At 33.9% G+C, this 14,215-nt stretch overlaps 1 protein-coding gene across 3 annotated transcripts in view; it reads right to left on the reverse strand.

Moving 5' to 3' along the window:
• Positions 1-14,215, reverse strand: part of LOC149780794 (centromere protein L-like) — a 52,880-nt gene that overhangs the window by 31,704 nt on the left and 6,961 nt on the right. For all 3 annotated transcript variants that reach the window (XM_089937873.1, XM_089937871.1, XM_089937872.1), the window contains exons 3-4: positions 12,517-12,573; positions 2,463-2,575 (exon numbers count right to left, since the gene is read on the reverse strand). In XM_089937873.1, the coding sequence (XP_089793999.1) occupies positions 2,463-2,575; positions 12,517-12,573 (170 nt within the window). The remainder of the gene's footprint in view (positions 1-2,462; positions 2,576-12,516; positions 12,574-14,215) is intronic.

The following is a 14,215-nucleotide window of genomic DNA, read 5'->3' on the forward strand; positions in this document are numbered from 1 at the left end:
CATTTGACTGTAAGAACCACACCTTGTAGCTCTATGTGAGCTCTCCGATCCAAATCTGACAATTCAGTGTAAAAACTGGAGTGGGGTTTGGAGGCATGCATTGGGAAGAGGAAGCTCCACATGCAGTCGTCAGTTTACTAAAAGGAGAAACTGGAGAGGGCACATCATAGGGGAAACATGTCCTCTGCAGAATACAAAGTCCCCAGGAGGGATAGCTAAAGACGAGCTGACACAGAGGTCTTGAAGAAATGCCAAATGAGAAAGTATTCTGTCCATCCATTATTTTCTTCTAGGATCAATCTGGCATTATAAGAAGTTGAATAATTATGTGCACATGTTGATATGGCTATATATTTTTGGTAGCACTATCAAGAACACGATTTTCAAGATGACTGCCAAGGTGTCCCTATTGCATGCCAGATCAAAATAATTTTTCATTTAGGACCAAATAGACATTACAAGAAGTCTTATGGTGAACATTAAATGTCAATATGACTATCCATCCAGAAGGAGTGGCAAAACCATAAATGTCAAGCTGGCCACCACAGCAGCAATAATGGAGGTCAGATTTGAAATGGACTCTATAGTAGGAACACTGGAGGACAGATTGAAATTGACTCTATAGCAGGAACACTGGATGTCAGATTGGAACCAAATTCATTTCAAACCAACTGGACTCCATAAGTCTTCTGGTGAATACTCCAATGCTGAAATGACTTTTCATTTAGATGGAATAGCAACAGCATGATTTTCCACATGGCCACCGATGAGGTGGCCATATTGGAAGTCAGATCAGTAAAGTTTTCATTTAGGACCAATTAGACATCACAATTATTAAAAAAAACTGCTGATATGACCATCCATCCAGAAGTAGCAATTAATATTTTATGACAAACTACACATAATAAGAAGTTTTCCAATGAAAAACCCATGCTGATATGACTCTGTTCAGAAGTAGCAAAAACAAGATTTTCATGACAGCTGCCAAGATGGCCATACTGGATATCAGATCTGTATTACTTTGATACAGGACCAACAGGATTATCGATAACATGATTTTCAAGATGGTCACTGAGGTGGTGATATTGAATGCCAAAGCAATACTATTTTTTTTATAGGACTTACAAGACACTGAGATGAATGTGGGTGTGTAATCCTCCTAGTAGTGATAGCAAACTTGTGCTAACAGATGGGAGATAACAGTCCATCTCATATAGACTCTTCTGGTCTATGCATGCATTGAATACTCTTAAAGTTGTTTCATACAAAATTGTATTGTATCTGACATGCTTTAATTCATCCTATCAATTAAATCATTACTTTTAGACAAAAAAATTCACTGATCTTAGTTTGTTTTTTGCAAGATGATAAAACACTAACTTCACAATTAAGTGACAGCATACATGTGACTATGAAGCAAAGAGCCAAGTCTTATCTCTGCCAACTTTGTATAATTAGACTTTAGGAACAGCTGTTTACACTTTAAATAACATTGCAATTAATTGCTCAGCTTTCAGCAACCACAAAATAATCAGCTTTTGTGAAAAGTCTGTGAACTGAGAATGAAAAGAAGCCAAATGTGTCAGTTAGTAACACATGAGCTCAAACTTTAATTTCCTTCACAGGCAAGTTTTTGTAGACAATGAATGATCAATGACCTTAATGAAAAGCAAAGTATTTAGTATCTCCACTCAAAGAAACACTTTATTCTTGAGGAACAACTTTAATTCACAGGTAAACAGAATAGATGAACTATACCTATCACACTGGCACAAAAGGTGACTCCTGTTGTTTCTATCACAACTACACAACTACTTCTCCAACATTCAGTCCAGTAAACAAATCCTTTCTACTGCTGCAACTATGGGTTGAACTATTTAGTTTTAAAATGGGGTGGGGGTGGGGAAGCTAGGATTTTGTTTCCAGGATATCTTCTGTTGTTTTGTTGTACCTTTTATATACAAGTAAGAGCAACAGAATATCTCAAGTTATTTTGGGAGTGGAAACTTTTTTAAAAAAAAGTAAACTGTACCCACAATAAAGGATCAGCCCATAATGATAAAAACCGCATCAAGTTCAAATCTGACTACTTTTGGCACCTTTTAGTTACATGGTAATGTGACTCATGTGTGTCAAGCAGAAGCCAGAAAAGAAATGATTGCACATTGATCCATGCGATATTCTTTTATCTAAGTAATACTTTTTTCATCAAATAAATGTTTAATTTACATGCAGTCTGTTTGTCTGTATGTTACAGTGACTGCTTAATGCAGAGAGAAACCATCCTTTGTTTAGAAGACACTTAGCTGCTGACCATGGAAACCCGGTGACAGTTATATACACGACTTTTATATAGAAAATTTGCCATGGTAAAATAAGAATGGCACAGTGATCAGGTGACCACTGTATAATGGTTCACATTAGGACAGGTTTTCCTGAATGTGGTGCAATGGAATACTTACAGCCTCCAGTGCAGATGAGAGGGATTTTGAATATCTCTGGAATGCAGAGGACTTGCGCTCAAAATTGTACAGGGGAGATAATCCAAATACATGCCAGGTTTTATTCAGCAGTGCTGAAATAGGAAAAGTATGAATAATAAGGGATAATCTTCGACACTAAAAACAGTGGATTTGACAGTCCAAGAAATATATGATATCCCCAGGACAAGTTGTTGTTAATATCAGATTTAGGGTAGATAATCAGTAATAACAATTATCTGTAACCGATTACTGATTTTCTAAGTGATCAAAATAATTTAACATTTTTAAATTATAAGTCATTGTAACAAAACTCATTGCAGTCAAAAATATCCCAGTAATCAAGATTAATTTCCAATTACAACAGGATTACATATTTACAACTTGACGTGATGTTAAATTCTTGAAAAATTTAGAGATTCGGGTTAATGGGGCACCACTATCATTCCAGATTCATTATTTTTTTGGGCATGCCTATTTTTTTGGGCAGGCGTTATTGTGACACAGCATGGAATTCTCCATTTCACTCATTGAGTTTTGGAGTAAATGACTCTTTTAATAAATAAACCCCAATCTTCTAATAATTTAATCATATTCTGAAAATTTATTGGATTGCCCAAAAGATCATAATTTGTTTTGTAGATTTCCCAAGTAATGGTCATTGATGTCTTTTTTTAGCTTATGACATTACAAAATCATACTGGAACAAATGCCTTCATGAACAAGACCAGGCTACTGACTTCTTTGATCTTTTACATATGGTGCTCAGTCCCACCAATCATTCACTATTATTGCTTAATTGTTAACCTTGCTAAAAGTGTTCTGATTAGGAAATTGTATGATAGTGGTGGCGATATGAGAAATTATTCTGAGACAGAATTAATATCATGCCTTTGGATAGAATGGCCAATTGAACCAAAACAAACTGAACAGCCTAAATTACCAAAAGACAGACAAGAATATAGAATTTCCTATCAAAACATCGCATTGAGAATCATATAGCATCATGTAAATTATGCATGTAATTCAGTTTTATTGAAGAACTCCACCCCATACTTACATTCAACAAAAATGTGTAAATATATTACAAACTGAAACATAATATTTTTTCCAGAATTCCAGATTAAATTTTACTACCCTTCCCACTGTTTTGGAAGTTTGTTCATGATGATGGGCCAGTCAGCCGTCAAAACAGTTTGAAGCACTAGACTTAAATGAAAAACTGGCAAACAGTCAAATGTTAAGTTTTCATACATCCAATAAATGTTTGACTGCAGTTTTACCATTGGTTCCATTGATCTTTAGCTTTTTTCAGCATCTTCTGTGATTCTGATTTACATATGCTCATGATAATCAGGGAAGTTTCCATCAATATATTATTACAAAAATTGTGCTTTTTTGTGTGATTTGGATTTTTAACCAAGATTTAACAATTTTTCAATCATACTGCTATCATGTCTGCAGTGTGACAGTTTATATTGATGTCTAGCAATGAAGCATCATGTCGCAGACACGTAGCATAATGTCCCACCCAGTAACATTATCCTGACATCAGGCCAACCAATCCTAACACCAACCTCTTAATGCTGAGCACCAAAGGAGGTATCTGCTAGCACCATATTTATAAGTCTTTGGTATGACCCGCATTCGAGGTGGCGCTTTAAACACTAGGCCACTGGAGCGGTCTTAAAGAAATTGTAAGTATTTTGCCTTTGAATTCCGTACAATATAACACATGCTTTGGATGGAAGATACATGTAACACAATTTGGTTGGTTCAAGCTTATACTTAACGATATGAAAGAGGAATTAAAATGATGTTCAGTGATACACTTTGCTGCCATCTTTCATATGACCAATTACACCCCAATAAAAGTAACAAAACAAGAAGTTCAATTCATGCTGAAATACCATATATATATATATATATATATATATATATATATATATATATATATATATATATATATATATAATTGATTTAAGTCCAACATAAAACAAAATACTCTGATCTGTCATTGGATAATGCACTGGCAGATCAGGTTCTGTGTTGTTTGTTCTTATGATTTCTACTAACAAACTGCACAGACCCAGATCAGCCAGCACATTCTCTAATGGCAGACCTGGGCACATGTACATGCCTAACTTATAAGCAAGTATAGACTGTTCAAAGAATGTTTAGCAAGGAGTATATGTCTATTCTTAAAATTATATGATACTGCCAATTTGTAATCACCTAGCAAATACATTTTCACTTTGAATATGCATATTAAACAGAAATACATTGGTGACTAAATAAAGAAATATGATCAAAAGTAGCCAAAAAACAATTTATTGCATTCTGAAAATTCTGTAATTTGATCAATTACTCTGCACAAAAGTGAGTTTTTGTGATCAACGTTTTTAAAACAGTAAATGCAACTGATTGCAGTTGATAGTAACTCATCCCAGGTCTGGTTTACAGATCAAGGGCATAACTCCATGACAGTAATTGGAAGTATATGATGTTATTAAGTATAGTAAAACTAGTTATGAGAGACTGCCCGTTATGCCAAGAAAAAAACGGTCTCTTAAGACGGGTGATCTCTTATAACAGGTTTGTACAAAAAGACCTGTTTCCAAGGTCCACTTTCAGAACAATTTAAAGAAAATAGCCACAATAACTGTACATATATTCTATTCTGTATTAATATTTCTTGATAAAATATTGTATGCATTCATCTGAAAACAAAATTATATAGCAATAAAGACATACTTCTATCATTAAAAATGAAATCACATTTACATCATTCTGAAGATCGCAAGTACATGTATTATCATAAGAAATCATTTCTGATTTACTCCTTCTCCTTTATAACACCCTAAATTTGTTTTACCAACATTTAAACTGCTATTTTTCACTTCTTTCAGTTACAATAATTATTTTCTTTAGCGTTAAAATTTGTCTTCTTTTAGCTGTAGGTTCTTCCATTGTTATTAAGGTACTAGGTGTTAACACTATGAGTGCTCAGTTGTGATATCATTTGTAAAGATGGTTTTGTCCAGGCTTTGGGAAAATACAACAAATCTATACATGTGAATTTCATATCCAACAATTAATGACATAAAAAGAAAGTTATATCATCCAGAAACAAAATCATTTACTCAGAGACAAAAGTCAATGGCTTAATTCAAAGAGGACATACAGGGATCAACTCTATAACAATGTGTGCAACGTGGTTGCACCAACTTGAATAGATGACAGCTTGGTGACTGGGATGTAATCACTGTAACATTGGGGAAAAAACCCAACAAACATCACAAGCCTTCGCCACTATTGGTCAAATCCCTCAAATGATTCTCACTTGCTGGCTTAAAAGACAAAGATCTTATTTACCCTAGGCAATAAGAATTAATTCTAAAGACAAACAATATACGTGACCACTACCTTAATTTCAGCACTACCATGGCAAAGTTGTGACATGTACATAAGCCTGGATTACAGACTGTACCATCTGTCACTATATACATAAAGGTCAGTGGTATCTGTCTCTATTATTGCAATATGGTCATTCATTGAGCTGGATGATGGGTTCTACTCATACTTATCAGCAATAGTTATGATGGTCCCGCTACAATAAGGTCGGGAACCAGGCTAAGTGCTGATATACTCTACAGGTACTTTAGTCTGGTTTACGATAGAAAATATGAAACACTAAAATTTCAGATATTGTTAGCCAGCCTTTTTTTTAAAAGAATGTTACGGTATAAGCATTCATTGGTTTAAATATAGGTCTTTGGAGTTTATCCCCGTTTTTAGAATGAGGTCATTCATATCAGTGTCGAAATGCATATTTTGCCAAGACATCGTGGTCTCTGGTCATGTTCAGCAGGTGGTCACTCATGACAGAGTGTTTATATAATAAAATCGATCCGTGCATTACGAGTGTGGTTGGAAATTATAGGTGGTCATTCATAGCTGAGGTCGCTCATAACTGTACTCCATTCAAAATTTTAACTGGGATACAAAAAAACAACAGTTCCTCCAATGTACTGATGATCTAATGTACAAAATGACTTTCCAAGAATTGAAAACAAGAGTTTCTTTTTTAATTGCTGAGTCTTAAAACCATATCTGATATACCTGAGTGATAAAATTTCTAGATGGCCGTTAATCTATAGCAAGAATATTGGCTGTCAGATTGATACCAAATACAATTTTCATCTAGAACATACTTGACCTTGGGAAGTATGTGTGTGTGCGTGTATATGTAATATTTTATGGCAATACTCCAAGTAGTTAAGGAGGTGTAGCGATAGAAAACTTGTGCTAACTACATGTAACAGCTGGACAGACAGGCCAACCCCATAGCTTACCACTAGAGCTAAAAAATAACCATTTGTTTTGATCCAGTGGACCCATCCAAGGACATAATCAAAGAGCAGGAGTGGTACAAGGTGATATGTATGATGTCAACTTCAATATATGCATTTAGTTTTATTGTACAGTTTCATTTAAATAAATAAATAATAATAATAATAATAATTCAAAATAAATTTTAAAAAGGGTTGTTCATCCACTTCTTTCCAAATCACAAATCAACCCCTGGCATAAGTAACTTGCTGTAGCAGTATCCACTGCTCAGCTACCAAATTGGATACAGATGAAATAAATTGATTCAATTAGATTACTTGTCACATTTACTTTACAAGTTAGTGAGGAATAATTATCAAGGTTTCTAGAGACAACATTTGTTGCATGTAAATTTCTCATGTTTATTTTGAGTCAAGGCATGAAGACATCACATGTTATATATCCAACAGGTTCCAAAATCAGCTGCCATTTTTCCAAGGGATGGTTGCTTGCCACAGGAAGTAGCTCTTTCAATCAGAACAGGACACTTGTGGAAAACACCGTTTCAATTCACTACACATGCCAATAACATTTGACTAGTGAAGATGGCACCTCAATTTAAACTCTGTTCAGAGGAAATTAATGATTTAGGAGAAGGGATTAACTTCTGCTGGTGCAATGAACTGCATGCTTCCACAGTATAATTTGGTGTCTTGATGAAGAAATGATGCAGTAGCAAAACACAAATAATGTGGGAAAAGATCATCTCAAAATTAACAAAAATAAATTACATTTTATGACAGTTTCATTTTAATGAAGTAATAATAAACTAAAACCAAAATATAGATTTCTTTCACACATCAAAAATGGTAAAAAAATTGTAAGAGTATTATTATTATTATTTTCTATAGTCAATACAAAACACAGTAGAGCTATTTATGTTTGGCAGGATGGACAGTGATTTTTTTTACATCTAATTCCATTAAAATTTACATTTTGAAAGCTTTTTTTCTCCTTTCATACACAGAATGGTGATACATATATGAACTGTACAAAAAGTTTTGGGACCTGAAGTCTAACTTGATACTGTGTTACCTCCCTTTCCCACCTAAATGTTTTTGGTTGGATCCCAAAGAAAATTTCAGAAACCCTGGTGCATGGCTGTAAAAATATTTTTTCACTCACCTGTCCAGGGGAAGTAGCTTTGGAAAAGTGACTTGTCCGTACAAATTTATTACTTATCTTATTACTGTCTGTCATATGTAAATAGTATGTCAGTGAAACCGGTCTCAAGGGATCACCCCATCTGCCAACAAAAAGCAGTCTCTCATAACAGGTTTGTGTAAGGTGACCAGATTTCAAGGTCTAAAATCAACTGGTTTAAGAAAAAAAAAAATACACATAATTGCTGCAAATGCATTTTATTCTCTTTTTATATGTCAGAGTTTGCATTAATGTGATATTTTATGGAGTCCTGAGGATTCCCACATGAATTTTAAAGGGTCTTTTACTTGATGTTAAAAGGTCCTACTTCCAAGTTCCAACAGTAAGTTGTGTGTGTATGTGAAACAGAGATTTTATCAAACACATTTGCAACATGTGTTAGTGTGCATTGGTTTAATTCTGATCAGAAAAGCAAACCATGTGTTTGCTCCATGTGATGATTTCTGGAAATTTGTGAAGCCCTTCTATAAAATCATTGCGATTTCATGATTTCACAGCAATGCAGGTGCCACACTTCACAGATAACGTTTCTTTGTCAAAGTACAACCATTTGATTTATTTTCCCCACTTTGCAATATAAATCCAGTATACTCCCTTTGCACTCCAATATATGCATAGCCAAGTGCAAAAGCTGAGAGCAAATGAAGCGGGGAACCAGACTATGTTCTGAAGATACAAGATACTGCTCATGCTGGGAGCAAATGGAGCTGAGAACCAGACTACGTTCTGAAGACACAAGATACTGTTCATGCAACAAAACCTCTTCTTTTCTATTATGGCTGTTCCAGTAAAAGATACATCCACCCAGGGAAAATCACTTTTAAATTCAACCAATGTATAACAGAAGCAATTTAAAAAATAATATGATCCACCATCTGATGTGTTTTAATAAAAAAAACATTGCCCCCTACACAAGCATATTATCTTACATAATTTCTGGCTGGGGTTAGTGGGCAGTAAAAGCATCATTATTATTGGGTTGTGGACAGAAGTAATTTTAAAGACATCTGACTAAGGGTAACCTATACCAGATTATTATAGATCATATAATCCACTGGATATATTTTTATTTCAGTGATAGCTAAATTTTGCTACATTTTATTTGTCCTCGGGCATTCTGCTTTTGATTTTCATGAGAGTTAAATCTTGTATCACTTTCATTGTATAGTTAGATGCTGTTATTGTTATTCTTTAGTTTTTGTAAATTGTATTACATGATTTGTCAGAATAAAAAAAACCCATTAATCCCGTGGAATTGATGTTACATTATTTCTACCTACGTTTACACTATATAATTTATTGTAAGAAAATTATATTTTCAGTGACTGATATGTCTTATTTGTATCCCTTGTTGCATGACTAATATAAAATAAAAGAGAGAAATATAGCATCTCAAACACTGTTACATCATAAATTAGATTTTAAAAAATGTATGAAAGTCAAAAATAATTTTCTTCCTAGCATACTCTTAAAATCAACATTAATACAATGAACTGTCTATTGTCAACAGCAACAGCAGCATCCTTGTTGGCCTAGCAACTCGGGAGTTACAAATTTGATCAACTTCTAGTCTTTTGTATGAGACTTATACCCAAGGTCTGAAGGGCTTTCATGGCAGAGTGGTGTAAGATACTTGTCTTGCAATCACTAGCCTCTCACTGCGCATCTTTAAATCACACTCGTACATTAGAAAGTTGCCAGTTACTTGCAGAAGGTTAGTGGTTCTATCAGGTGGTCTTTGGTGCCTGAAAAGTACTTGGTCTTTTTTCAACAGAAAACTGGCTGCCTTATATAGATTCTCTAAAGCTGAAAATGGTGTAAAACCTCTAATGATCTACCAGTAGCCTAATGTCTTGTCTCTAACAGACCTCAGGTGTAGGAGAACCTGAAACACCAAATCAATCAGGGCACCATGTCCCTGGGTAGTCGAGTGTGCATACCTTTACAGATCACACACATCTCAGATCGACCAATATGGATGTGTAGGTTGGTGGTATTTCAGGGTTCTTCCTCCTCCAAATATACTGGCCACCAAGTATAGCCATCCTGTGTTGATTAGAAGAATCTGCACAGTGCCTGCCAACCGTCCTAAGCAGTCCTGGTTACAAAGTATCAAATAAAGATCAGCTCTCTTTATTTCTGAGCAGTGAAACTTAATCAGAACAGCTGAACAAGTTTTATTATTTATCATTTTACTCACCTGATGTTCACAATGATTACCACAAACACAACTAAGCAGTGGCTAAAATGGACTAGACAAACACTATCTGTTATACAGAATGTTTGTTCCAAATAGTTACCCTATGTACCTTATATATTGGGACATGATAAAATAATTAATTTTGTTACTGTCCCTAAACTTATGGTGAAACTTTTTTTAAAACAAGGTCATATGTCCCAGTACTTAAGAAACAAAATAAATTTGTGTTGAATTTTTGCCCCTCCCCCAATGCATGTTGCAATAAAATAGATAAACAAAACATTTATTTGAAAATAAAATGAAAGAAACTAACCGTATATTATCATTTGTTCATCTTTTGTCATCAGAAGTATTAAAAGAAAAAATATATCCACAAACTATATATATATATATATATATATATATATATATATATATATATATATATAGCACAGACATCCATACTGTAGCAGGTATTGATTATATAAGATAACACACAACACATTGTTCATTGATGTGAACACACGGTAACAAATCGTGTTTGGATGTGCTCAAAGGTTTGAATACGTTATCCGACTGGAAAATGGATCCAACAAAATCGCAAACATAAGAGGGAAATATCAACAGATTGCTTGAAGGCATCTGCCATTCATGAATGACATAGTGTTAGGTGCAAAATAAAGAAGATTGTACTATATCCAGGTTAAATATATGACAGTCTCTCACAAATAAAAAAACTATATTTAAAAATACATTCACTGTGATTGCAAATGACAATCTTTTCATTAGCAAGGGTTACAAAAAGTATTAAAGCAAGTTATTTATTGCTGTGTATACCTTTTACCCGCAGACATCAATGTTCCATTTGTATTAATTATGACTACAAATGTCAAGCAAATATAAGCCTAGAAAGTGAATATACAAAACTGGCATAGAGCAATAACTCATTGTTTAAAGTTACTGACAGGATATCAAATAGAAAGTCTATTTTATTACAATGTAAGCCGACCTCGGAATTCAACTGGATTCTTTTAAGTGTGCAGGTATTTTTAAATATACAAAATCGGCTGAAACAGGGAAGCCAACTTTGGTTCCTTTTTACTGGTATTCATGGGAGTTTTGAAAATAAAATGTAACAATGGAAGAATTTTTAAAGTACAAAATATAGTGCTTCGTGCAGAGACATCGATGACCCAGTGCTGCCCAGAAGAATTAGAGAAAATAAAATCATTAGATGAATTCATGAAGGCCAGAAGAGCAGATGATTGCATCGACAATATGATAATTAACATAGATGAAATTCCATTGTACTTTGATATCATTCCTGGACGGACTGTAAATAAGATGGGGATTAAAAGTGTGAGAATTAGTATGACTGGTGCAGATTTTAAACAAAAAAATTACTTTAATCCTTGCAGTTTACGCTTCAGGAGATTTGTTGCCTACAATGATAGTTTTTCATGGCATGTATTCATGCACAAAAGGATGGATTGTACATGTGCAGGAGAAGGGTTGGGCTTATGAGATGCTGCTGCAGTAGATTAAAGAGTTTTATCTCAAGTACAGTTTTATATTTTTTAAGAATATAATTTATGTTGGAGTACATTTTCCGACATGTAATTTGTGAATGATTTAAAACGTGTCCCACAACTTATGATTTAAACAGAATTATGTGTCCCAGAACATACAGCACAAAAAGTTAATTTAAAAATTAATTTATGGTGTCCCAATAAATACGGTGTCCAAAGATATATGATAAATATGGTATTAGAAATTACACATTTTCAGACTTGAGTACTTCTCATGTATTTATCTTTTACCATACTAGCTTAATTGCTTGTCCTAAGATGGAAAGAAAAAAAAGAAAAAGAATTAGGATGAGCAAGTTTTAAAGAAAGATGAACAGAAAAATACTGAATTTTAAAAAAAAGAAAAGAAAAAAGGGATGCCGATGAATTTCGAACTAGCAATCTCATTTGCTAGCCAGGACACAAAGAAATACAAATATTTATAACTTGTGACCATGCGCATGTCACCCTTCTTTGAGGTACTTCTAATTTAATATTTATTTATGGACAGGTATAGTATTAATATTAGTACCATTGCATACTTATCTGAGTAAATGTCAGTCATAGCTATTATTGTAGCTAAGACAGGTAATAATGAATGGTGTTGAGAACACTCAGTCTGCTGTTAAACACAGCATTGCCTGACTTTTAATGCTTTATACATCAGCTGAGTAGACTTTTCAAAAGGACAGTTGCTTTGTCTACAGCTTCACTGTACTCCAAGTTGTCTTACCTTTGATGTTTTCTTCTTCGTCACCACTAACTCGACTAGATGACACTGGGGCTATTCCTGAAAATCAACGTAAGAACAGTTAGAATTCTGACTGATATTGCAAAGAAACGTACGACCAAATCCTTCAATCATAAACATTATCTTTTTGGCACATTACGAAGCTGAGAGAAAATAAAAGGGAAAAAGACAATATATTCCCATGCTTTTCTCAGATACTTTATTTAGCCTATCTTGCTTAATATCAGGTGAGTCAAAATAGCATGAGTACTGTAAGCCTTTATATACTGATTACTAAGTTTCAGTTCTCTATAGTTATATTATTGAATCAAATGTGCATGCATGCACGTACCATGCAAAAAATAAGACAAAATCACATGGACCCCTTGCAGTATGTGTTGAAACAAAATACTATAAATCACAACATTTTAGCATGAAAAAAGTTAGCAAATTAATGATGTCCACAAATTTGTTTAAAAATGCAGTGCTTTGGTGGAGATTATAATTTCATCTTATACCTGAAATAGAAGCAATAGGTGCTTGTGTGCTGTGCTAAATAAACATATGAAATGAAGTGTAGGACCTTTATTCCCATACAAGGAATTATCAAACAACAGTAAACACGACTGTGGTTGATATCCATGTAAACTCTACTGAAAAAATGTGGCCATATTTCCTTAAAATATCATTCACAAAACCATCTGCTACCACGTATAACATGCTGTTAAATAACTGGTGGCCACTAGTGCAAAAAAATACCTAATACTCGTATTCAAATATTAGTTGTGGTGACATTATGGAATGTTTACCATCAACACAGGCATCTTGGGTTTGAATCAGAAGCCACAAAAACCAGAATTTCAAATAGATTCTGTAAACAACTATGACCTATCTTATTTGACATTCAGGCTGATGAATTACTAAGCTAAATAATCCTTCTAGAATACAATCAAAGTAGATGAAATTTTTAAATATACACATACAAATATTTTTTGGTGATTTTTGTGTGGATGTGTACACAGTATGGTTACATTATGTATCATGGAGCTTGAATGAAGTATGAGAAACTTGCAAATTGTACTGTCAACACATTCATATACAGAGGTCTCGCTAGGATTTTAAAACTAGGAGTCCAGGACTCCCATTCTGGTAAAAATAGGAGTCCCACCATCAACAGTTGCAGTACCTTCTTTCCTACAGAATCAACATAGATGTGAGTGCATCTATTTTTTGATGAGAGGTTTTCGTAATGTAATCACTTACTATAATATAGCTTCATTACAAGTCCATTGACGGGATCGCAAATGTATGGTTTATTTCTTTGCATACATATTTATAGTGATTTTAGCAAATAAATAGTATCAGATTTGCTGTTTTTTCCGTATTTTTGCAAATACGTGTCAAGTCAGAAAACAGCGTAGACCTTAAAGCGCATCTCGCAAATTCCACAACATAGCACTGTCCCATACATTTCTGACCAACATAATTTGCATTTTAAAGTTAAATCTTTAATAAAATAATACCTAGGCTTTGGTTTCAATGATTTGTATATTTTTTCTGAATATATTTGCCCGATGATTTAAGAAAACAGACAATCTAATCAACTGGTATATCCCAGACTTAACGAAGTTTGCCATTATTTCCCATTAGGTCTACTGGTTCACTTATAGTTTCAAATTAAGTTTATGACAAAATAGTGTAT

Source organism: Sinohyriopsis cumingii, chromosome 16 (assembly GCF_028554795.1).
Source record: "Sinohyriopsis cumingii isolate HCF-2022 chromosome 16, ASM2855479v2, whole genome shotgun sequence".
Lineage (NCBI taxonomy): Eukaryota > Metazoa > Mollusca > Bivalvia > Unionida > Unionidae > Sinohyriopsis > Sinohyriopsis cumingii.